General features: G+C 38.3%; 1 protein-coding gene across 4 annotated transcripts in view; it reads left to right on the top strand.

The window, feature by feature from the left end:
* LOC143353324 (myelin regulatory factor homolog 1) overlaps positions 1-17,034 on the top strand; it is an 89,305-nt gene extending 72,271 nt beyond the window's left edge. The window contains exons 3-18 of one of the 4 annotated variants that reach the window (XM_076786549.1): positions 4,372-4,581; positions 5,252-5,343; positions 6,483-6,805; positions 7,048-7,311; positions 8,168-8,346; positions 9,118-9,334; positions 9,793-9,951; positions 10,334-10,663; positions 10,747-11,006; positions 11,589-11,936; positions 12,015-12,186; positions 12,258-12,333; positions 12,442-12,554; positions 12,631-12,884; positions 13,158-13,377; positions 13,458-17,034. In XM_076786549.1, coding sequence (XP_076642664.1) covers positions 4,372-4,581; positions 5,252-5,343; positions 6,483-6,805; positions 7,048-7,311; positions 8,168-8,346; positions 9,118-9,334; positions 9,793-9,951; positions 10,334-10,663; positions 10,747-11,006; positions 11,589-11,936; positions 12,015-12,186; positions 12,258-12,333; positions 12,442-12,554; positions 12,631-12,884; positions 13,158-13,377; positions 13,458-13,532 — 3,292 coding nt within the window. In that variant the 3' untranslated portion in view covers positions 13,533-17,034. The remainder of the gene's footprint in view (positions 1-4,371; positions 4,582-5,251; positions 5,344-6,482; positions 6,806-7,047; positions 7,312-8,167; positions 8,347-9,117; positions 9,335-9,792; positions 9,952-10,333; positions 10,664-10,746; positions 11,007-11,588; positions 11,937-12,014; positions 12,187-12,257; positions 12,334-12,441; positions 12,555-12,630; positions 12,885-13,157; positions 13,378-13,457) is intronic. The other 3 variants (XM_076786550.1, XM_076786552.1, XM_076786551.1) reach the window with 3 other exon arrangements.
* Positions 17,035-26,255: the final 9,221 nt, after the last annotated feature.

Consider the following 26,255-nt stretch of genomic DNA (forward strand, 5'->3'; position numbering starts at 1 on the left):
ATCTCTAAATTGAATGCTCCGAGCACAATGTATCACTCAGTTCCTCGGTACATCGTCTACTCTCATCAGCTCGGCCTGAAAATCTCAATAGAATCGAAACAGAACCGAAACCGAGGTTTCGTGTCACTTCATATTTTTTACAAGCGGGCGCAATACAAACAAATATGTATACGTACAGTATAGCATACACAGTGGAGCCAGGAAGTATTTGCCATTTGTTTTCTCAATTCTCGAAAAATTGCCCACATTAAAACCGCAATAATTTCTTCAAAAATGATCCTACGACCATCAATTTTCACACATTTTCTAGCTAGAAGCCTCTAGTTTCACAATCGATCGTTCACTTTATTTCAAGAATTTTTGAAGAATACTTGGCGACATATATCGAGAAATCACTGTACGATTTCTGTATGTACACAGTGCGATTTTCCTGTGATCGAATGTGTCTCTTCAAAATCTGAGATTGCGGTGGGAAACACAATTGGCCAACCTGATTAGTGAAATTGAAAATGGATGGGAGCGTGCGGGAGGATATTTTGCGCGACTATTTCCGCGAATACGTGTAAGGGTGAAACTGTAACGGCCAGAGGATTCGGTGTAAAACTTCTGATTGATAGTGTACGCGGCTGCATGGCACGCATGCTGCAAAAAGAGGATGGGACGTTGATGCCAGCGCGGCGCGGCGAGCCGAGCACACATCGCGAACCGAGTGTACGGACTCGAATGTGGACGCGTGTTGAGAAAGAGCAGACAGATATCATGTGGTAAGCGACCGCAGAGGTGTAATGATATAATGACAGGGACAGGCTGGTCGGAATTGATGGAATCAGTGCTTGCCGCGTTAGGACTGGTAATCCAGCCTAACGCACTCGATCCATTAAAGGCCCCGCGCTGATCTCAGAAACAGATTTCATTCACGGATCGGCCAGATAGAAGATTCACCCTTGATCTTTCCTGCTTCGTGAGGTTACCAAGAAAACTGCGAGATTAATTCCGGAGCGCTCCACTGATTCCGTAAATCATCGCGGCGCCCGTACTTCAGAAGTCTGCGGAAAGAACGGATATATAAAAAAAGAGGGAGAGAGAGAGAGAGAGAGAGAGAGAGAGAGAGAGAGAGAGAGAGAGAGAGAAATTTAATGTCTTCCGTAGAGGAGAGTCAGGACATACAAAATCCGATAAAATCTGAACGGTGTAAAGGTCAACGTAGCAGGTTCTACCGGATGAACGCGAGAATATATTACGTCGTGTTGTCGGGTCGTCGGTCATTAGGAGCTGATATTACACGATCGCGGAAGATTCATTATGACATTCGTGGAATGTGACAAAAAGAAATATGGAATGCTTAATTAGATACTGTAGAACGCAGTGTAAATATAATTTATGGCTACCGGAAAATGATAAAACGGGACCTATGATTTGTGAGACTTGATGAAGCGAGGTCCAGATTTTTGAAGATTTTCTTTAGGGTCGTAGAGGTCCCAGGGGTTGCTATGTCTCACGGACCATAAGGATCCCCAAAATTTCAGAGACCCTCCCAAAGATCTCGAGTGTTCAGGGAGTTTTATATAATATAATAGTATTTTTAAAATCTTCTAATGGTTTTACTGTTTTGAATTACACCTACTCATTTTTGTCGTAAATGCATAAAATCCGCAGTCTATTTATAAATAACGAGGAATCCTAGGAGTGCAACAGTTTAGAGGGTCCACAAATTCTGACGATTTCAAGGGCCTCGGATATCTAGGAGGGAAAATTCCAAAGTTTTTTGATTCGTTAGAGACTACAGAGGCTCCAAGTGTCTCAGGATGCCTGATCTGATGAGGATAGTCTCTATCGAGTCTATTGTGTTCGAAGGAGTTGTGTATTGGTCTATTGAGTCGGTGATGATGACTATCGAGTTCCTTATGTCTCGAGTGCTGTGTGTGGGGTGGTTATGTGTGTGAGGTCTATTGTGTGTCTGAAGTGGTTTTTATCAAGATTCTTGAGCTCCATCTGGTCCACATTCGGTTGGTTGAGTCTGAAACAGCGTTTAAATGCTGTTCAACTCTAAAAAAAGCAGACATTTCGAATAGGTGCACAGTCGGTACTGATTAGGACAATTTGAACCCTTACTTATAATTTTTATCAATTTTTCTTACATTTTATTTCTTAAAGTTAGTTCGTCTACTCTGCCCATTAAATTTTTCAAAAGAAGTTGTTACAATTTACTAGAAGATGATCGGTATTGCTGTCACTTTTGGACAATTTATTAAAAAATTCTCCACTGCTGATCATCGATTTCAAAATGAGTGTTCAGCAGATCGAATAGGTCGTAAACATAACACTCGCCATAATCTTCCAATTTCGTCATTTCAAGCAGGAGCACGAACATTATCGCTTGTTTACGACTACCACTGTATTAAAGAAATAAACAATGACGTATTTCTTGCAATGTGCACACGAGTTTTGCATGCGACGCACAATAGAACGCAGTATAACGCTAGCAATGTAACCCCAAAGAAGCTAACATGAGCAAAAAGAAAAGACTATTAATGGATGGTCAGTATAAATTCCCCGAATCATGAATTTAAAATCGTGACAGGATAATTACATAATTAGGGGGGATTCGCCATAATAGTGAGTGTTATTCAATGCAAATTATGTCGTCGACTCGGAGTTCGTGGAAGTTCGCTGCGGGAAACTCCGAAGGATATATAAATTTGTCTCCGGGAGCGTAAACGTCTCGGACCGATCGATCGGATCCTTCTTTGACCGACGCGACGATTAGTATAAATTGATAGTGATTAGATTCTGCAATTGCCGGTTCTGATTGATTCGTTAGATTTAATCCTGCCGGCCGATAGCTCGTGGATCTACTCGGGGAGAAAAGAAGAACGATCCTGTCACGAAACCGATGATAGTTCTGCAAAAACGGTACAATCTTTGCTCGATATATGTCCGAAATATTTCGCCGATAAAAGTCCCAGAGCTATCCCCTCTGCTGCTGGGTATAGTTATTATTACTATCCCCACTATTCTGGGTACAGCTTCGCTGTTCTTTTCTACTGTACAGTACAGTGTTTACTCGATATAAGTCCAAAACACGGGACCAGCCACGGACAGATATCGGCCAGGAGATACCGCGGCAGTGTGGATAATTCTGCGACGTTTATCGTCCAGTTCTTGGCGACATATACAGAGAAATCACTGCATTTCGAGAGAATAACGCATCAGCGACGCAGATACCACGATTGCAACGGTATATTATATCTGGAGTTTAGTTTAAAATGCAAAAGTAAAAAAAGGAAACGCGATTTAAAAGTCAAACGTTTAGCAAAACACAACCGCGCGACGTCGATTAATGCGAACGCAGCGGCATAATTCATTTCCTCGTACTGTTGGCACGTCCAGCACGTGCTTACAGATAATACCCGTTATTTATTCGAATACGAATGCACTGTCGAAAATTTATTGACCAACTAAACAACGGTAGGCGAGCTCTCGTGAATGTAATGAAGTACCGTTCGAAGGCCGTGTTGTTAAACATCATTGCCTCCGAAACGCAACTTTTATTGCCAGGTGATAAATTCTTATTTCTGTGGGACGACAAAGTTGTCCGCAGACCGCCCGGGGGTTGTTTAACTTGTTTCAATTTTATGTGCCAGTGTTTGTTCTCGGAAGGAATGAGAATATTTTTATTTAATTTACTATCCTTGTATTTTATACAGGGTGTTTCAAAAATGTTGAACGTCTTTGAAGAAGACAATTCCTGAGATCATTTGAAACAACTTTTTCCTTTGCGAAATTGTTCTCCGCGGCTTTGTTAAAGAGTTATTTACGAAAAACACGGACCAATCAGAGCGCGGCTATGGCATTCGCATTGGCTGAGCCAGAGCCCGCCCGCTGTATTCTCGCTCTGATTGGTCCGCGTTTTTCGTTAATAACTCGTTAACAGAGTCGCGGAGAACATTTCCGTAAAGGAAAAAGTAATTCCAAATGGCCTTAGGAATAAGTTTTTTCAAGGAAATACAAAGTTTATGGGACACTTTGTATTTATCATCGAACGTTGCAAAGAAAAATAAATTATATAATTTGACTATTTTGTTTTTATGACCTTTATACATTTGACCACATTTTTTTGATAATCTTCATACATTTATTTGTGCTATGACAATTACAGTAAAGTACTGCCTAGGGAAATAAGGCATGTGTACATCTTAGTTAGTGTCATGGTATTTACAGATTTTTCAATTACAACAAAACGTGGTAACAAACATTGGTAACACCTATACCCTTACCATAAGGAATTTTCTAGTTGATCAATTCAATTTGCTCCTCATCCTGGTTTTCATAAAGTAATCAGTAATAACAGAGTTTATTGTTTGATTGCAGATATTTCGCGGATACACTCGCGCATAATGAAAATGGCGGCGGCACGACCACTCACAATGGCCGAGTCGATGGGCCGGTTCCTCAGCAACCACCTTCTCGACTACCGTCACCGATTACCCAAAATCATCCGGTATCGAGCACCTGCACTTCCGGTACCACAACCGTGCCGAATGGCGCCACTTACAAGGATCCGCAATCCTACGTCCATCCGTAAGTGCGATCCGTTGCATATGCTAAGATTACACTAATTTCAATTAGTCAAGCTTCAAAATACAGACGTGACTTCGTTGCTATTTCTTATTTTGGCGAAAGTGTTCACAAAGTTTTGAAACGAAAATTCAAAATCAGTTGCATATCTTGATAAAGTAACAAAACACCAAGAAACTAACGATCACATTGTATGCCCCGCTCGATATAAAGATATTTAAAAGTAAATATTTGTTTTAAAAATAAAATAATATTTTTTATTTTATTTTATTTTATTTCTTTTTTGTTCCACTACATGTAGTACAATATTGTACTAGATATTTAGAAAGAAATAATTATTTTTAAAATAAAATAAAATTTTTTATTTTATTTTATTTTTTTGTTGTTCCACTGCACATAGTACAATATTGGACGTAGTACACAAGATTATGCGAGAATTACTAAGAATTCGTTTTGACGTTTTTACCGGGACGTGGAACTACCCTTGTACGGTGATCGGACTTTCGCCAGATAATAGATTCAGCTATGCCGCTTTCTCTGTTTAATTTAATCAAACGATCAATAGCAGAGGAAGAGGATAAGCGGATGCGCATAATGCATGCGTTCAGTCGTATATAGACATACGCGCAAAGTGATCTTAATGAAATAAACAGACTTTATCTGCCGTTTCTAGACACGCGTTGCCAGAAAGTCCACCGGACAGCGGCAGCGAACCGCCGTACTCGCCGCCTGGACACAACGAAACTCAACACGTACATTCGCCACGTAAGTTTGTGAGAAACTCAAGATTTAAGTCTCTGATTTAATCACGCGTGTAGTTAAGATATAAAAGTCAGTCTCCATGATAATAAATTGAGAAACACGCGATACATCAGAGCCGAACACGATTCTAGACATTTAAACGGATGACGGTGATTTACATACGCCAATTCGGAAATTCTGGTTTCTATCCAAAAATCGAAGATTCTGACTAGATTAAAAAATTTTAGGGAAATTTTACCCTATATTAAATTTCGGCAGACTAATTGGTTCATTTTTAATCGTGTGCTTGAATATTCTATAAGCTTCGAGAATCTATGATTTATACAGCGGAACTTTATGCAAAATAAAATATAAAAAAAAAACAGAATATAATGGAAATAAAATTTAAGAAATAGAAATTCACTTTCTTTCTTAACCTTTAGCACTCGAGTGGTGACTGTAAGGCACCACTAAAAATTGCTGTATCATTATTCTTCTATCATTAGCTTCTCAGTTTTGTCATAAGTGCATAAAATCCGCTGTCTAGTAAAAATAGATTGTCGAGAGAATTTCATTGCAAATTACAGTCCTTCACTTTTGTTAATCACCAATTTGTATTGACGAGAAAATAATTTTCAACCTGTCTATTCGGAACAAATTACAAATTACTTACTTTACATTTGCTTTCTCTAATCACTGCGATAAACTATAACTCTTCAAATTTCGTCTTGCAAAACAAATGACATCTTTTTTTAGAATATGATGGTAGTTTCGGGAGTCGGCATGTTAACCCTCATTTTCTCAGTTCAATTTGTCCTTGATTATGAAACTGGCGCAATGCTAAAATTGGTCAATGCTCGATATGGAAATACAGTGAATTCTCGATATATGTCAACAATGCGGGTCTGGCCAGCGTCGTGTATCGTGCAGGAGACATAAACGAGGCCTCTCGAGCTTCCTGGTCCCTCACGAGGTATATCGCGCGGTAGTGGGAATAATTCAGCGACGCTTATCATCCAGGCATTGGCGACATATATAGAGAAATCACAGTATAACCAATTAAATTCCTAAATACCGTCTTCGAAAGGTAAAACCGAGGTAAGACTGAGGGTTCCAGATTTTCAGGAATTTCAAACCGCATGGTACCTGTCCCTATTTTCCAGATCAAAAGGTAGCTCTCCAAGAAATGCTTCTTCATCATCAAGGCAATCAGCCGAACTACGCGCCGAGTCTGTTACCCTCCTCGCCGAGAACCTTAGCTCCGTCTACGGATCCGCTGTTGCTCACTCACTCGGTCCTGACTTCTCATCTTCAACCGGCAACACCGAGCCTCCAAGCTCAACAGCCGATAGGTCAGACTCTAGTTCCTCTTCCGCATGAACACAGTCCTGGTAACATCAATACCTTGTACTCGTCGCTGCAGTCAGCGCCGAAGAAGAGGAAATTGAGCCAGGATGGGCTTGTTCACGTCAAGCAGGTGCAACGAGTAAACTTTTTTGTTACTCAGATCGACAAACCATCTCTGTGACACTCGTCACTTAACCTTCCGCGCGTCGGCGGCGCAAAGAGTCTGCTGTCACTGCGGACGAGACTGCGGCGTGAAAAATAATTAATTCTTTCTTTGAAAGCGTTTTGCGAAGCCCCGATGCTCGGAAGGTTAATCGTCCAGAATTAATCTCCATGTCGCAAAATCGATAGTTTTTAACTTGTTACACGCGGGATCCACAGGAACCGGAGTTGGGAACGGTGGAGCACAGTTGCAGCAGCAGCAGCGCGGTCCTCGACGGCGACGAGGTCGCCGACAACAGCTACATCGACGCGAGCTACCAGTGCATCCGGTTTCACCCCTTTCAGCAGACGTCCTGGCACGTTCTCTGCGACCACAATCTGAAGGAGCTGCCGGTGCCGCATTACCGCGTCGACGCGGACAAGGGATTCAATTTCAGCAACTCGGACGACGCGTTCGTTTGCCAGAAGAAAAATCATTTTCAGGTAGCGAGCGACACCGTTGCCGGGAGCTCGGCTGTCGGGCGACACCGTTGCCAACGGCGCACAGTGGGCGAAAATGCCATTTTGCCGCTCTAAAATAATAGATACTTCTAAACCATTAGAGATAATCGAATGAAATTTAATAGGTAAAAAGGTAACATTTGTAGCTTCAAATTGCAACAAAAATCAATTTGAATTTACACGGTGTTTATTAATTACACAGGTTTTAAACATATTATAGAATAAGTGGAATTAATATATCTGTTCTTCTGCATTAATATTCCTGAGGTAAATCTGTAATTTCTGGTCGATTTGTTGCAAGTTGTCGCAAATTAATTTTTTTGCATTGTTTGGTCAACTAATCAATTAGGTTCGGCTGAGATGTTCATGTTTATAGTTCAAATTCCGGCGAAAAACTTGTGCTCATTTGAAAAAAACTATAATTTTCAAAATGTAATAACAATGACTTGTTTTAACGTCGTTTTAAATCCTAGAAGATGTAAGCTTTCGTACTGTCGAAACTCAACTCAGCTATTTCTAATAGTTTTCTTTTAAATTGCACTTGAATATTGAAACAATCATGTGAAAGGTGACAATTTCACGTTCTTAATTTTTTCCTCGAACTTTGCCGGCCTCCTGTGGGTCGTGGTGAGGGTATAAAAAATTTTTTTTCGGATTTGCTTCCTTTGGAATGTTCTTAAAACATCCTCATCACTCATTTATTTAAAAACCAAAAGAAATTTTTCCATTTTCGAGCGCCGAAATCGCGTTTTCGCCCACTGTGCGACGTGCATTTCCATGTTTCGCCGGGGCCAGCAAAGAACAAGCAGATGTGATTAAGGTCGACGTGACTTTTCAGATTACCTGCCACGCGCAGCTACAAGGCGAAGCTATATTCGTCCGGACCGGCGAAGGTTTGAAAAAGATAAGTAGCTTCCAATTACACTTTTATGGCGTCAAAGTGGAGTCGCCGACGCAGACGATCCGAGTCGAGCAGAGCCAGAGCGACAGGAGCAAGAAACCGTTTCATCCTGTGACGTAAGTACACTGGCAAACCTGTCGGCGGCTGATTAAATACTGAGACACAGTGCTCCACGCTTGTAATTAGTCTCAGCCTGCTAATTAACTCAGAGGTCAAGGTTCAAGGAAAAGTCATATTCTCATTTTATATAATTTTACTATTGGCCTGCAAATCAGGGTGTTTAATTCAATAAAAAGCTCAGGAATGCTTGCAACAGACCCTCCACTTATTTTTATCGTTTTATTTTTCCGTGCAGTCCTCTGTTTTTATTAAGATACATTTCGATAACATTTGTTCCCTCACTTGTCAATAACGTGACAAAATTTAGGAAAAATTAGATTTACTGCTTCGGTACGCTTCGGTCTGCTATGTTAAAAAGTTTCCAGCAAGAATATTAACTGGTTTTAAAAATATTGATGAAAGGGGTCATTCTGACTAATTGCAAAATATAAGAACTACATATGTAGACATTCATTTCTGTTCTGAATCATTTTAATGAGGTTAGAATAATACAAAAATACTGCAAATTGTTAACACCGGAAAAATTCTTACCAACAATACAATCTGTGGAGCATTGTGCACAGGGTGTCCCAGGGTGTTCTCGAACGTCCCTTAAAACCAACGTAATCATCCTTTAATATTGTTGCACATCTGGGACATCCGTATAATTATTCCTTGGTTTGCATTTTTACATTTGAAGATGCTACGAACAATTTTCGGAACCCTTGGTGCGAAATTCTTTTCTACCGAACGATATGTCAAAAAGTTACTGCGTTACGCTAAAATAGAGCTGCTTTCAGGGTGGAACTGGGTGGTGAACGGGTGACCAAGGTGACCGTCGGTCGTCTTCACTTTAGCGAGACGACCAGCAACAACATGCGAAAAAAGGGAAAACCAAATCCAGACCAAAGATACTTTCATTTGGTTGTTGGTTTGCACGCTCACACCGCGGACCAAGCTAGCTACCAAGTGGTGGCTCATGCGTCGGAGAGGATAATAGTTAGGGTGAGTGTTTTTCTTTATGTCACTACTGCAACGGGCTCTTTGAAATCAGTATTGTGGTTGCAGTAGTACAACTCCACAAATCTAATAACTAAAAAGAAATTTTAACTGGACTTGCTGGTTACTGCTGGTTAGACAGTATTGTTGTACCATAAGAACCATAAGAAAATTATTACTAGTGGAAGTTCTAATTTAGTTAGCAGCCAGTCAAAATTATTAACTATTTATAATTAAATTCAACAAGAGGACAAAGACTGATCTCAAAGTAGAGGGTTCAAAATGACTACTACTGTATTATCAAAAGCTTTTTGATGGTTGTTTCCATTATTTTGCTTGTCGTGGGACAAATATGCCACGGATTAAATAAATCTGTTATTCTGATTTCTATAATGGCCACAAGAATCCGCAGTGTGTAAGATTATAAGAAAGTACATAATCGAAAAATTTATGTTTTTCCAAAGGCAAGTAATCCGGGTCAGTTCGAGTCAGAGGGCAGCGGCGTAGGTGCTGAAGGGGGTTGGCAAAGGGGTGCAGCGCCAGACAGCGTTTATCATGCTGGTCGGGTTGGAATTAACACGGACAGACCTGACGAAGCTTTGGTCGTTCATGGTAATATGAAGGTATGTCGTTACATTCGCTAGGTATTTATTAAATAAACTTTAAAAGCTCCGTGATTTAAAACGTCCCATCGTGGAAGACCACTTGTGTACATCGAATTTAATAAAGAGAGGTACAGTGTTTACTTGATATATGTCCAAAACACGGGTCTAGCCGGGGACATATATCGGCCAGGAGATACTATTCCTGGATCCACGCCGAACGTAGAAAAGAACAGCTAGAGGTCTCGGTTCATGGCCCCTCACGGGGTATACCCTGCGGCAGTGAGGATACTTCTGGGATTTTTAGCATTTGTTGACATATACAGAGTGAACACTGTACTCCACAAATTTAATACGCCAGATTAGTTAATTACTATCGGCACGATTTGATGTCCGCGTTCAGGTGACGGGTCACATAGTTCAACCCAGCGACGCGCGAGCGAAACAGAACGTGCAGGAGGTCGATACACGTGAACAGTTGCGAAACGTGCAGCAGTTGAGAGTGGTTCGCTACCGATACGCTCCTGAGTTCGCGCAGCATTCTGGTTTGGATATAAAGCAGCAAGAAGACACGGGCGTGATAGCGCAGGAGGTACAGCAAATACTGCCGGAAGCTGTGCTACCGGCGGGCGACATAGTCCTCCCGAATGGACAAAGGATCGAGAACTTTTTGGTGGTGAACAAGGAGAGAATATTCATGGAGAACGTCGGTGCGGTGAAAGAGTTATGTAAAGTACGATATCCATAATGCTCGTATCACTCCAAAACGATCAAATTGCACGTTGAAGATATTCACCATTTTGTGATTGTTTCCAGGTAACGGACAGCTTGGAAACCCGCATAGACCAACTGGAACGAATAAACAAACGGTTGGCGAAGCTGAAGAGGGGCGACAGCCTCAAGAGTTCCATTAGTACAATATCTAGTATATCAAGCAACAAATACTCATCCTCTATCAATAATAAAACCATTGTACAGGGAAAAGCGAAGAAGAGCGAGAGAGAGGACGAACTTCTTTGCAGCAACAAATTTATTCAAATTATTATCGTTATTCTTATTCTTATTATGGCGTTCTGGTAATTGAAACTCTTATACCATTGTCATTTCTTTTAACGTTAACCCTTGGACGATGGACACTTCTGACTGTTTCGTGACAGCCATAAATTCATTCAAATTCTCATATTTCTCTTCATATATTGTGTCAACAGTAGAGAAACACAAGACGGTGAAAACATTACAAGAATTTGAAAATATTTTTATATTATTTTCAACCTATTAGACATATTAAGGAAGGAAATAAATTTCTATTTTATTCCAAACTGTTGCAATTCAGGAGGAAAATTTTTATTTTGCAATGGAGATTCGAACCACTTTGTTCGTAATAATTTCACAGAAGGAAGAACATTTATATTTATTGTCTATACTTATTGTAATGGTTGATAAATATTTACAATAGAACAATAGAATTGATTTCGATTTAAAAGAATGGAATTACATTTGTATTTAGTAGATTCTAAATATTCCATAAACTGGCTACTGAAAAGTTATAAACTAGTCGGAACATTTGAAGTGAAGCCAACTTCCGCCGTCCAAGGGTTAATGTAAATCTATTCGGTTTGAACAGGTCACCATTCTGAGATGAACAATTCAACTTTCAGCTTAGTCGCAATGGCAACTTTATACTTCTTAGAATACCAGAAACGCAGCAGTCTGGAATGGTCGGCGGTAGCCAGCAACGGTATGCTCGCTATAAGACCAGCCCATCCGTCGACAGTGTCGAGCACGCCTAATTACGATCCCCGATACAATTCGCTGTTGGACAGCACTTTATCATCGTCGTTTACCAAACACGGGTCGCATACCAGGGGATCGGACGGTAGTTTATCCATCAAGAGCAACGTGTACTCCACGCAAGCACCGCACACGAAGCAGCAAGTCTATTCTCAAGAAATCACTTGGTATCCAATCAGTCACTCGGGACCGCAACCAAAACTCGAAAAGAACAGGTTCGTAACGATCATGAGCCGTCTGGTTCTCTTCTTTTTATTTATCGACACGAGTTCTAATTGGTTTAAATCCCTCAGCGAATTTCCGGGGAATTGGCTGAGCAGAACAGGCGCAGGTGCTGTTCCCAGCAACGTGGACGAAAACGATCAGGTATCGGACGTGGATTCATCGTTGAGCAAAGGTCCGACTCCCATTGGCAGACCTGCGAATTGTCCTAAACATTTCACCGAATTTGAGAATCCTTGCCAGGTAAAATTAGAGATTACTTGATTCGCCGCTAAACAAATGAATAATATCAAATTAATCATTGTTTTTGCCAGATGTACTGTTGTACTGCTAAAATTCATCAGTTTGAGGATCCGCAGCCTGATCATCCCCCAGAAAAGAAGTCCATTTGTAAGTTTCATATTGTGCAACAAACCCTTCTTCGAAGAGAATTCTCTCGTTATTTAAATAATTCTGCCTCTTGTGTTTGTGTGTACAAATGACTGTTTCCTTTTCCAGCAGATCATATAGAGCAGCCATTGAATGTACACGAAGAGAAACGTAAGATCAGCAAGGGTTTCCAGAATGGTATCAGTCCGTCGGATCCAAGCACACAAACAATTGTGAAAGAGGTAAATAAATGGATAAGCTACGACAAAAATGAATAGATTTCTCAGTTGTGGTGCTAAGAAATTGTATTTGTTACAGAATAATTATAAATATTTACACAAGAGGACGAGAAGGGAGAATGGAGGTGGGGACTGGAGCGAGGTAGCCAGCAACGCAGCAGGGTCGTTGCCACCAGAGCCCAAACCGCAGTTGTGGATAGTGGCGGAAAGCTTTAACGTTTCTCTCGATCAAAAGTATTGCTCTGCATCGTCGCAAGACTCTCCGAATAACGTTACTTGCGTTATACCTCTCTCGAAGTATATGCCTGACATACATCTTACCTTGCACTTTGTGTAGGTTCCTTTATATTCTCAATAATACCTGTAACTTGTTGTAACTTTGATCGTTACACGGTCCAACAAATGAAATATCAAAATTCATAGAGACAAATTGAATAGAAAATATTTTTCATATCATCACAATCAAAGGAAACACTTAGGTGAACAACTCTGTGTAGTCATTCTATATTGAATACATTGTAAAATAATTTTGAATATTACTGTGACTAACATTTCTTAGTTAGAATAAAGATCTATTTCATTTCTTTATCTATTTCGTGCTTTCAGTGGAATGCCTTGGTATTGGCAAGTGGTGCAACAATGTTCTCTCCCCGCAAACGTTGGGTTAGATGAGACTGTGATATGCGTTCGAAAATACACGCTGCAGCAACCAGTACAATACATGGAAAACAACAATCAGCCAGGAGATCAGTCGTTCCTTCTGGACGTTGCTCATTATCTCAGGAAGACATTGAGGTTTCGCGTGCCTACTGTACAACCTCAAGAGGTAATTTACATAAAAGTAGATCAGAATTTTAAGGAATCGTAAACATTCATGAAATACTCACGAATGTGTCTTTCTTCCAGAATATTTGTAAAAATAAACACGGCGTCGATTATTCAGAGTACACGTTGCACTTTTACCGAGACTGCGACGAGTGAAGAATTTCTTGTAACGGTGTCCACAATTCACAGCGAGATTCTATGACAAGAGTTTACGTTTGATATCTGAAGGATCGTTCGATCTATACAGAGCAAAGACCTACTCGTGCCTTCGTGACAACGTATTCCGTCTCTATTTTGTCGAGCTATCAAATTCTATAGAGTATGTTTGGTAACATATATTATCAAATGGATCAGTAACTGTATTTTATAAAAAAATGTGTTATTGCAATATACCATGTAGCGCGACAACGACGATAAACAAGCGCGATTAGATTTTACAGACTCAAGAAGTAAATGTAACGTAGCAGGACTTGTAGAACGTTTCGAGGATTATATTATAAAATAATACTGAAGTATGTCATGTAAATGTAGTTGATGGGTAATAGTAGACATTTCTTGTAACTTTAAACAGAGGATATTCTTTACTCTCTTCGCTGGAAACACAGGAGCAATACTTATGTCTTACGCCTTTATTCAATCAGGTTTATGGGTGAGCGTGCTGTGACACTTTCAAGTGTAAAATATTGTACAAAGTGAACAGAACTATTTAACGTTAGCCACTAAAATTTTAAAGATCACGAACTTGTAAATATTTTTTTGGTACAAGAGTATATCGCCCATCAACTGCAATCTATGTAGAGTTAGTGTATTATTTCCAATAGTTTTTACACTATTTATACTTGTGTACAAAATATTATCAGACAGGTCTATTGACAGTATATTATCAACAGTAACTATAGAAATGACTCGTATCGATATTGCAATTAATTCTATATTAATCGCATCTTCACACTAATTGTAAGCTGTCAGAACCACATTCTATTCTGTATTGACGTAGATTTTACAAGAACAATGTGCATAGCGTAACAACGCGTGACAACAAGTGATGCAATCTCGAGTTATTAATTTAATTGTGTGATCAGCAATCAGACGAACAAAGTCGAAACGACGTACAAAATACAACCACTGTCATTGTTTTGCTATTTTAAAAGAATTTAATTGCTGTCGATTATTTCATTTGAAACCTGTACTTTCCGTAACAAAAGCACCGAATCGAATTCAACCTTTGATTATATTTTAATCCGATCGATGGTTTATACAGAAGCGATATTATAGAATTTCAAGTTCCTAAAAGGTATTGTATAATAATTATGCAATTTCGTGTATTAGAATTAGGCAGATACATTTTATTTGCACCAACCATATAAATAGTTATTAAATTGCATGTAAGTAGATTACCACTATTATCATTATTGTTGCTATCGCTACTATTGTTACTATGATATTGTAATAAGACTATATCTGCTGTTGTTATCTACTGTCACTATAGATAATCAACGTTCGCGTTAAGTTCTATTTATGATTTTCATTTCGTAGCTTTAAAAAGCTGTGTTATTAAATAATTCACTTTAAAACAGTCAAAGAGTCTCAAAAATATTTAATATAATATATCGTTGGTAGATGGCGGATTTTATGCATTTATCGATATAAATGTATCGAATCTGATTACACGAAACTCGAATTGATTATTTAAGCAACATTTCAGTTGTATTTTCAGTCGAACAGAACCCATTTTGAAAATGTGGCATATATTAGCAATTTATGAATCGCAGAGTTATTCTTATGTTAAGATAAATATATTGGTATCTTGCTGAAATAATTCGATCTTGATACAACCTTTTCTTGAAAAATTGTTAAGAAAATATTAAAACGACATTGAACAGCCTTATTGTATTAAATTGTTCAGGAACGTTTTATTTATGCGCGAGCCGATATACACAAGATTTTTGCCGTCCATGCGTTTTTCCATAAAGAAGCAATATTTACTGTAACTTATAAACAAATATTAATCTATTTACCGATCACATATTACGATCCACGCGTATTACGTTTCACGCGCGTGAGAACCGTGTATAAAAATCTGTTAACGAGCTATTGTACAATAACGCACGTAACTCAAGTGAAAGTATAACGTAACTATTAGTCTCCGTTATCACGTAGAGTAACTAAAGTTATTTTTAATCGATAATTCAACGAAAATTTCGGAAAATAGCTATAGCTACATATCCATCATCTTTCTTGTTTAATATAATACACAGGTTTGTCAACAACGGGGAACTTGTGAGAATAATATTCTTTTACAGTTTCTTCGCATTAATATTATTGTAATATGCTATAAGATCTGCGATTAATGTATATAAAAATGTTTAAATAATAATATAATATATATATTGTTTAAGGTACCCTGTATATTATATTACAGTAATATTAATCTTGTATGTATCGTTTAGTCACAGAACCCGATTGAATCAGTTCTGTGCAACACTCTTGCGAATTGGTACCAGCGTAATGTATTTAATTTACGTAGTATAGCGTTCTTTTAGGAAATTCAACGTACTATCAGACATTTGTATATTTTCCATTGTCATCGTATCGTCGTCAGATCTATTATTGCGGTTTGTTATTGTTTTATATTTTAATGTATTATATTAATTTCAACTCGTAATCTCGATTGAGAATCATCGTATTATCTGTACACTTTGAATCATTCATTCATCACAATGAGAATTAGTTAACGTTATTTTATAATTGTGAGAGAAAGAGAGAAAGAAAAAGAGTATGTGTGTGTGTGTGTGTGTGTGTGTGTGTGTGTGTGTGTGTATGGCGATTGCGGGGCTACCTTACGCACAATTAGCAAAAGTGTCATAATGTCAAAACGAAAATGTCAGTTTCCATTGTCGAGCTTGAACATTCTGTCCGTATCGAGCGGAACTGTTCGCATTTTTCTCTTAAAGACACTTTAGAGGTGGATGGATTTACGTGTTAGATAGAAAAGAAATTCACTGTGTCAATGTAAACGACATAATCGATATTGTTTAGATAGCGCTAGTAAAACATTTGTACATACACCGTAGCGTAGTGAAATGATCGCAGTAAATAGACATATAAGGGAATTGAAGTCATATATTTATCGCATCATCGCACCGACGGTAACCAGTCGAAAAAATTAATTTGCTCGTCGGAAATTTTCCAATGACACTGTACACGTATTATAAATCAATTTTCAATCATCGCCGAGCAGATGAACTAATCAGAGAAGATATGCGCATGCTTCGTTCACTTCAGTTGCAATATTATTGTTATCCAGGCGATATTATAAATTTATTTTTTGTTGAGCTTTTGATATTCATTTTAATTAGACGAGCGGAGATTCGAACGAATTCGACGGACTCGCACGATTAGTTCGGTTTTGTTTCGATGACACGATTTCTTTCTTTTCTACTGTTACTGTACACGTTTATCGTTTTCTTAATGCGGAGAGCCTTCCGTGCTCGAGTCCCGAGCATCGGACAGTACTATATTATGTATATTTGAACAAATCAGCATGTACATGTTATATTCACGTATTTATGAAGGTATTGTTAAGACAAATGCATATAAATACATATACGACAACAAAACTTGTATTTGTAGGAAAATAAAGATATTGCTCCGAAAAGTGGGTGTACCGTTTCTTAAAGTACAGTAAAGTCTCGATCCAAGCCGCACAGAGCTACGCGATCTTAGTCGGTTCCCCTCCACTGGTGGGTATACTCCACCCCCGAATCTTAGACGGTATTAATGTTAATGGGATTGCTGAAGAAAACGCAAGGTTCAAGATAATCGCATAATTTATATTTGTATATACAGTCACTTTACAACGCGTACTTTAGTTATACATTGTAGCTCACAAATACTTTAGGTCAGTGAACGGCGAGTGGTCGCAGTAAAGACGGTATCAAAGTAAAAAAACTAATTCAGATGATCGCTCTGGTGACAAAAAACGACACGGAAACAGGTGTCGTCCTAACGGAAGTCTCAGCGATTCGTTTCCTCTTGTATAGCGACCAATGTTTTTCTTTTTTTGTTTTAGATCGTCGAGCTTCACCGGTAGAACAATCGTTTTGGAACCGGCGGAACAATTATCTATGTAGGTTGGCAGTAATTGTCAGGCATGGATTTGGATCGTCGCTCGTTTCCTTACTTTTACCAATATCATCGATTAGGTGAACCGTAGCCGTAACGGAATTAACCGGTTAAGGTCACTTGTTCCATCGTGGGCCTCCACTTCCGGTTCTCGCACACGAAACAACTTTTTCCAGTTCAATATTAAATCAGTACAATTAACCCCTTTAGCTGGGACAATGGACGTGTCCGATTATTAAAAATTCCGGATAATCTAACTAATTATTAACAATATATTAAAGACCCTATAAGACAGTAAGAATATTGAGTAAATTCGAAAAATTCTTCGCCCACTTAAGGGGTGAACAAAACACCGCTAAATCAGGGTTGAATAAAATTTGTACACTCCATTGTTTATTAGTAGATTTCGGATTTTTATGCATTCATAATAGAAGTGGAGTGGTTAAATACAAAACTGTGAAGACGTTAGGAGAATTGAATAATGTTTCCACATTATTTTCGACTTGAAATTATTAAAAGAGGAAATGCGTTTTTATTAAACTCATGCCTCTCAAAATTTTCATTTAGCATAAAAATTGAACATTTCAATCGCAACGAATTATTAAAGAATGCTGTTATTCGAGCGTTGTTTTCTTCGGGTGAAAATTGATTTTTACCATAACGATTTACACGTAAACCGAGAATATTATGGAACATGCAATTTCGTGTGCAGTGAAATGGAACCGCGTACGATAGATCTATGTTACTTATTGCTATGATGGAGAATCAACGACCTTGAGCAGCCATTAATTCCACTTCGACTGCAGTCGTCCGTTTGGACATTACATTGGAGTTTCAATAGCTGCTTTTACATTTTTAAGCAAGCAGGATAACGTCTTTATTGGTTTATTCTGTACCGTTCCGTCGAATACACGCGGTACATTTCGCTTGTAGGATAACATACTTATCAGTGCGGGTACGTTAACGTTACGCCGATGGTCGTTCACGCATGATTTACAACGTAGTATAAACATCGTTACTTTTCGATCGGCAATGCAAAAGCGCTGTCAGACAAAATTAACGATATTCTTGGAGGGAAAATTTTAATTAATAGCGCACTGGTGGATAAACTAATATTTACAGGCCGTTGGTAAACAAATTAAAGAAATGATCTTATCCAATAACCATAACGATTAATCCAGTTATGCTTTATCGCCACAGTACACTGCGGAGTGCATTTATTTATTAGTTTGCTAACATGAAAAACCCTTTAATATCATAGAAATGGGTAATTTAGCTTCTCCTGTTACTTTAAATAACAAAATAGGTAATAGTTGTTCGAATAAGAAAGAAGAAAAAGGGAAAACGAAAGCAGAAAGGAATTCTAAATGTTTCAATAAACAGAGTATAAATTAAATTGAACCTAAAGTTGTTTTAAAAAATTACACTATAATGTATATAAATATTTAAAAAAATTTCTATCTAAATAAATTTGGTAAATCATTTGAAAAATCTTCAGCAGTAGAAAACACGGAGAAGATAAATACTCCATCGCGAATTATTTGAGCATAAGCCGATCGAACTTTTGTTGAACACTTTATTCGATCGCTACGAACTACGAAATGATTATTTTCGTTTTATTTGTCGCGAGACAGCCTGCAACAGGTATAATAAAAATGGCACTTTGTACCCGCACCTCTTTCGCAAATTTCTCTCTCATTCCCGAAGTTACTGGCCGTAAATTCGCCTCGATATGTTGAACAATAAGATTCCATTAGAGGATAGAAAAAAGGTCGCAACTCGAAAGTTAGGATATGTGAACGATATTGCTCGCGATCATTGTCTCGGATTTTCTCTCGCGCGTTTACCAAACGAGGAACACTTTTACGCAACGCGTTTACAACAGCCGTGACTATGGTCGTTCGAGGACGAACGACTCTCTTTCTCTCTCGAACTTCCTCGTGGGCCGTCGAGCGCAATAAATCGATAGATATGACTAAGATATATGATCCATTGCGGTTACAATAAAAAACGATTTTTTATCAAAAAACGTTCGTGCAAGCGTGCCCTTCGAAACGAACGAACGCAAACAAAACGATTCTTACAGCGTGTCCGGCGGTCCAGACTCGAAGACGCTCGCATGACTCTCTTCGTAGTGATGACGAAGTACGAGTTCGGACCTTTGAAATCATGCGAACGGCTTGGCCGAACGTTTCCATACTGAAATTCTCTTAAATGTATGCCGACTAACGCATCCGCTATCGTTGACGTATTATTTTGTCCCTTCGGAAGCCATAGCTTTCAGCGTTCTTCTATTCAAATGAAAATGGACGAATATTATTCAATCAATTAATCTCTCGACAGTCAATGGTAAATAATTAACACGTCCGCTGCCACTGTCACGCACCTGTGACGTTCACGATCTCGTTTATATAAATCCAAATTAATTTTAAAAAATTATTTCTTTAAATTAATTTTATACGCGTTGTTTTTATTTTTGACACATTCACACCGGACACCGGTTACATTACTTCAAAGAAACTATTACAACTTTTAAACCAATCAATATGTGTAATTCTTAAAAGATTTATTATAACATTTCTCAAGATGAAATAAATTTCAAGACGCATTCACGCGTCATCCTGTGCGAATGTGTTAAAATTATAGAACATTTAAGGAGTTCTTGACCTTCCTTTGCTAAATCGTTTTAATATTTCGTGAAGGAGTGGAACGTGTTAAATAATAATCGAACAACAATAGAACGTTCACATTGAAACACGGATTACTGATTGTAAGTTCAACAATGATCCGGGGTGTGATAAATTAATGTTAACACTACAGTGTCTCGGAGCGATATAAATTTAAAAACGGAAGACGAACGTCATCGCTGACTCAATCTAATAACTTGCTGTAATAATTATATATTTAATAGTGTATGAAGAGACAAACTATAATTTGGTACATCAGTCATCTTGTAAATGAACCCTCAGTTTCTTCTTATTTTTAATCATTCTTACAATCGTAACATATTTGTGATTACATTATCGATAGTAAAATTTTTATAAACGTTAAAGAAAGGAAACAGGCAGTTACGAAAAAGATATTCAAAAAAGAAATGGTCTAAATTATCTTCGCCTTAACGAGCCCTTGATAAAGTCGGCTTTCGAGTGGTTTTCGACACAGATTCCAATTCGAATGAGTGAAAAAATCAGCGGCCGTGAAAGTATTAACAACAAATCGACTTTTATAGTATAAAAGATCATGCGTGTCGAGGATATGTATCGTGTCCGCGCTTAAACTCTAATTATGCAGGAGTGCGCTCAAAATGATCTTAGAATTACAGTAAGCTCCGGATTAGTTCTCTCAGTACGGGTTAGTGCAACGACTTCGCCCCGGATTAATGACAACAATCTCTCTCTCTCTCTCTCTCTCTCTCTCTCTCTCTCTCTCTCTCTCTCTCTCTCTCTCTATCTCTCTCTATCTCTCTCTCTTCTCACTGTTTCTCTATATTATCAGTCTCAATACAATGACGACAATACACCCCTCCCTGATTTCGCGTTCATCCGATGACACGACCTCATTGCACTAATCCATGCCTTACTGTGCTTAATTCATCGCCGATCTCTTACGTCTACGAAACATTTATTTATTTAGTTTAGTTTATTTTTACAGAGTAAATGATTCGGTGACTGAGCTGGAAAGGTTCGACGAACGTGAAATCGCGATCCTCGACAGTGAACTCGATAATTAACACTTCGCCTGCCGTGTCAATCACATTGCATATGGTGCAGACAGCCCGGTCTGACATTAAAAATTAATATTTAGAAAGAAGTCTACCAGGGAATTTTATATACAGTGTTTACGCTATATATGTTCCAAATGCCTAGCGGATAAAAGTCCCACAACTATCCCCACTGCCGCGGGTATAGTGGGTCAAAGGATAGTATCTCCTGGACGATATATGTCTCTGGCTAGACCCGTGTTTTGGACATTTATCGAGTAAACACTGTACTCGCCTAATAGTCGTCTCCTTTCCTATGTTAACAGAGAAAGCTTACAGTTACAGCACATTTTTGACAGCAATCTTTTAACGAGAGGAATACGCACGACTCTGGCAGTGAACTGAAGACTATCAAAGATTGTCTGGGTTAGGTGTTATCAAGGCGAACATTGAAAACCTGTTAATACGAAGAAATATTCCGTACGTTAAGAAATTCTGAACTATAAAATGAAATTCTTTATTTTTACATTATAAATACAGTCTTTTCTCGATATATGTCCGAAATATCTAGCAGATAAAAGTCCTAGAACTATCCTCACTGCCGTACACCCCGTGAGGGGCCTCGGTCGTCTTTTCTATGCTCGGCAGTATATCAATAGTATCTTCTAGCCGATATATGTCCCTGGGTAGACCCGTGTTGTGGACATATATCGAGAAAACGGTGTAGTTGGCAGCCGGGGGGACGCGTGTTACTTATGATTGCCTTATACAATCTCTATTTCCATAATTCAGTAGTATCATACAGGTTTTCAGTGATATTTTGTAGTAAAGTATAATTATTTTTGGGGACTGATATGGCAGGGAAAGTGTTAACTTCACAATGAACTTAGGCTTCTGGTTCAACGCTACGTTCGACGCGGTTGATGAGCAGAGGGAAGAACACGTTGACAGAGACAACATCTTCGTTTTATCGACGAGTGACGGGGAACTGAATGTGAGAGGGTCGCCGTGGCGCCGGATTCGATGAACATTTACGATTAATTAGGTCGTCCTGGCGAGTTATTTAGGTCCAACGTTATGCACGTGTGCGCGCGGGGTATACACTAAACGACAATTAGTTCGTAGATTAGCGCGTTAGATTTATTTACAGGCGTACAGTATGTTACGTTGTTTGTGCCACAACTGACAAAGAGGGCTAGTCCATGAAAAACATAAATAAAAAATTTTTAAACGGCACTGTTACACGTTTCTAGTTCGAAGGAAAATTCATTTCGATTTTCTCTTAACAGAATTGGCATTTGTTCGAAATAATGGCGACTAATGGCTGCTCGAATAAAGATTCCTGACGTTAAATTTCCATATTAAATTTAAAAACAATACTTATTAAGTATTTCATATTTAAAGTTCAGGTATGGACATCGATAGATGGTAAAATGTAACAATTGATATTCAACATATTGAAAAATGTTTCGCTTTTGAAACGGCAAGAAAAATTGAATTGATTAGAGAAAATATCGTTGCTTCTCCGGTGAAGTAGTTTAGCATAAACATTGTGGGCAACACACAACAAAATTGTGTATGGCCGTTCAAATAAATAATTTCCAGCTGTCCAACTCCAAAACTTTCGACTCATTTTTTCACGAATAATCATCTCTTTTATCAATTATGCCACCGACAATGGACCACCATGTTATACGTTATGCAACAGTTTTCCGTTTTCATGCACGCTTTCGTACAGACACTCCCTAGTGATCGTCCGATTACACGCAAACGATTATTATACAGCGTAGGCCCGAGTTACCCGAGTAAGACGAAATGTTTCCTAAACGATTAACGACAAAATCGTTTCGAATCCATCCCTCCGAACAGAACAATTTCCGTAGGAACGATCGTTTTCGTGCTTCTAATCGCGTATGAGCCAGTCGTCCGTCCTAGGATAACCGAACCACGCTAATTTCTGCCGACAGTCCAAGGATCGAATCGTTTCCCACGATCGTTGACGGTCTCTGGCGCAAAACAGAGACGACAGACTAGAGAATATAATTAAAAGGTGAATTCAATACCAAATAAATAGTATTTATTCTATACTTTACGCTTATGCTACCTGTTAACGGGGGGTGAAAAACTATAGAACTAAATTGAATAGTGTATGGCCAATCTACGCAGAAGAACAGTCTTCGGCACTAAGAAAAGTATAAATGAAAGTATACAATCGTGACGTAAGTTGCGGCACTTGAATAAATATTAAGATTAATAATTACTTTCGTTTTTGGAATTTATAATATCATAAACAGCAATACTTTCCCACTTGAGTAAATAGAAAATGATGAGTAATCCGAGCAACTATATCATTTTTTTCAACTGGACTTATACGAACGTCCTATGTAATGGAGGAGCTCTTGTAAGTTGTTGCTTTGAGCTCGTTTTTACAATCATTTTTACATCGTTTATTAATTGATAAAATAACCAGAATTACGTATTCAGATTCAATAGTTTCTTACTCTAACGAAATTTAGAATTTATCTCTCGCTAAATCGAATATTTTCTACTGGAAACAAAGATTTTTATATTTAATTCTTTCAGCGATTCTATAAAATCGTAAACATATATTAAAACGTCCGATGATTACATTATAAAAATATTAACAGCACCTATTTCAAAATAAGAGTGAACGAAACTAAGAAAACGAAGGCCGCCCTAAATCCTATGTTAAATAATACAGACACTTCGATTCAGTTAAACGTAAAGATCGCCAGTTAAATAAATATGATAAAAACGGTGAACCGACAGACCTAAGTCGTCTTGCCCGCTAGAACATATGAGATTCGCGATTATCCTATCGGGGAAACGATTTGACGCCATTATCCGCCATTGGTGCGTGCTGTTCGCGTTTCGTCAACTATAGCTCGCTCACGCTTGAATCGATCGCGGTGTGTGTTCCGTGAACCCTGTACCAAGAAGAAATTTACGGTGACGATCGTTAGGCGGTCCGATATTAGCATTCGTCTTCAGCAACGTGTACACCGACATCGCACGGTTAACTAATACAATAAATTTATTTATAATGATAATATAATAAGTAGGAATAAATTGTCGCACATTCGTCCGCGCTCGGATCAAATGCCGACAGAATCCTTAGGGAGACTGAGATCCTGCGCGTATTACTTTCCATTTGCACGCTGGGTGCATTGTTATCTGTAAATAGACGCAGACAATCGCAAAAATCTGCACACACTGATCACATTCTGAACATTTCAAACGGAGAAGCGGTCTTTAACGTTTTAGAAACGTTCATTCACTTACTGGTTAAAATGTAAATGGGAATAGGAACATTTGAAAATTTATAAAAGCTGTCCATTCTAACCTTGCATTTTAATGGCGTCGCTGAGCGACTCTTGGCGATTAATGCACAGTGAATTTTATCAATTTGTGACGAGAATGGGCGGATGTAATGGCAAACAATGACAACATGAGAAGAATTTGATAATGTCGTAATTAGACTGGATTTTATGCATTTATAACGAAACCGAGTTGGTCAAATACAATCTGTAGAAATATTAAAACAATTGAATGATTTTACATTGATTCTAGACTTACTCAAATTATTCAAAGAAGAAATCTTCATTTAACTACTGCATCTTGCAATTGTCTTGAAAAATTTGTATTTTGCACAAAGGCCCGCAATCAAATCGTAATATTTTCTGGAATTGATTAAAATTATTGAGAGATGAAAACAATTTTTAACTTCTGTTTCTTTCAATTACTACGGAAAAATTTTATTTTCCATACAAATTCGTCGTGATTAACTTTAATTGAAGCTTGTGCAGCTGGGTGAACTAAGGAGATCAGTGGATAAAGTACCGTAGAAAATATATTTATAAAATTTATGAAAAACTACTTAAATTCAGTTAAACATTGTAGAATTATCAAAACCATTCGCCTTTTGGGTATTACAATAATGTTTGCAATTTCTGCGAATTTTAACTCTTGGCTGCGCAATAGATTAGAGTATATAATTTAATGTATAGTAAATTCCAAACGTAATTTTCAGGTAATAATTATAAGAAATATCGGCGTCTTAAAGTACGTGCAGAATTTCAACGAGTAAGTTAATCGACGTTTATAAAATTGTGCAAAATTTCGGTGTCTCTGTTAAATATTTGAAACTGATCAGTGTCTTAGATCAGACAGAATTTCCTCAGGTTCAGCGTCGCGGTTCTGTGTACACGTAGCATGAATTTTTCGCGGATTGTCGAACGGAAATGGAGTGTCTTCGAGGCCTGGAGGGTCTGCGATGCTTTGCGGACTCGAAAGGAATCGGGAAAGAGCATCGCAAACCGTTTAATAATTCTCCGTGTACCCTACGTAGAATTCGTTCGCGGTTATCCATTACATGGAATGTAATCTGTATAGTGGTATGTATATATATATATATTTATATTCATTATTTATGTATATATTTATATTTATATTCATATTTATATTTATATATATATATAATATATCTATTCTTTTGCGCATTTGTAAAAAGCCTTGCCTGTCTAGAAACAACGTTGTACGGTGTGTCTGTTTTCTCGTATATATTGATTTGCGTGTGTACGTATAGACGCGTATGTGTGTCGTGTGTGTAGGTCTTTTCATTTAATTCACTTCGTTTTCTCTACTGGCATAAATCAACAAGTCCTTTAAAATACATTCCTCTATTCTGATAATCCACGATCGTTAAATCTCTCTACCGAAACACTCAAACATAACACCGATTTATCGCTTCGTATTTTTTTCCATTTTTAATATTTCCCGGTTCAGTACCGCCCCCCGCCATTCGGCCGCGTCTGCGTTCCCGCGGCGTCCACCATTTTTACTCGCTCTCCCGTTCTTTTTTTCCGTTTTTTTTTTCGTCTTTTTTAGTCAGTCTTGGCATCGTAAAACATTTATAGGTGCTTCGATATATCATTAACTTACAGAGTAACGACTAACGATTAAGACCGGATAAGTCTCCCCGTTCGAATCTTTCTTTCTTTCTTTCGTTTTGCGTTCGTTCCGCCCACCCACCC

The sequence above is a fragment of the Halictus rubicundus genome, chromosome 4, assembly GCF_050948215.1.
Source record: "Halictus rubicundus isolate RS-2024b chromosome 4, iyHalRubi1_principal, whole genome shotgun sequence".
Taxonomy (NCBI): Eukaryota; Metazoa; Arthropoda; class Insecta; order Hymenoptera; family Halictidae; genus Halictus; species Halictus rubicundus.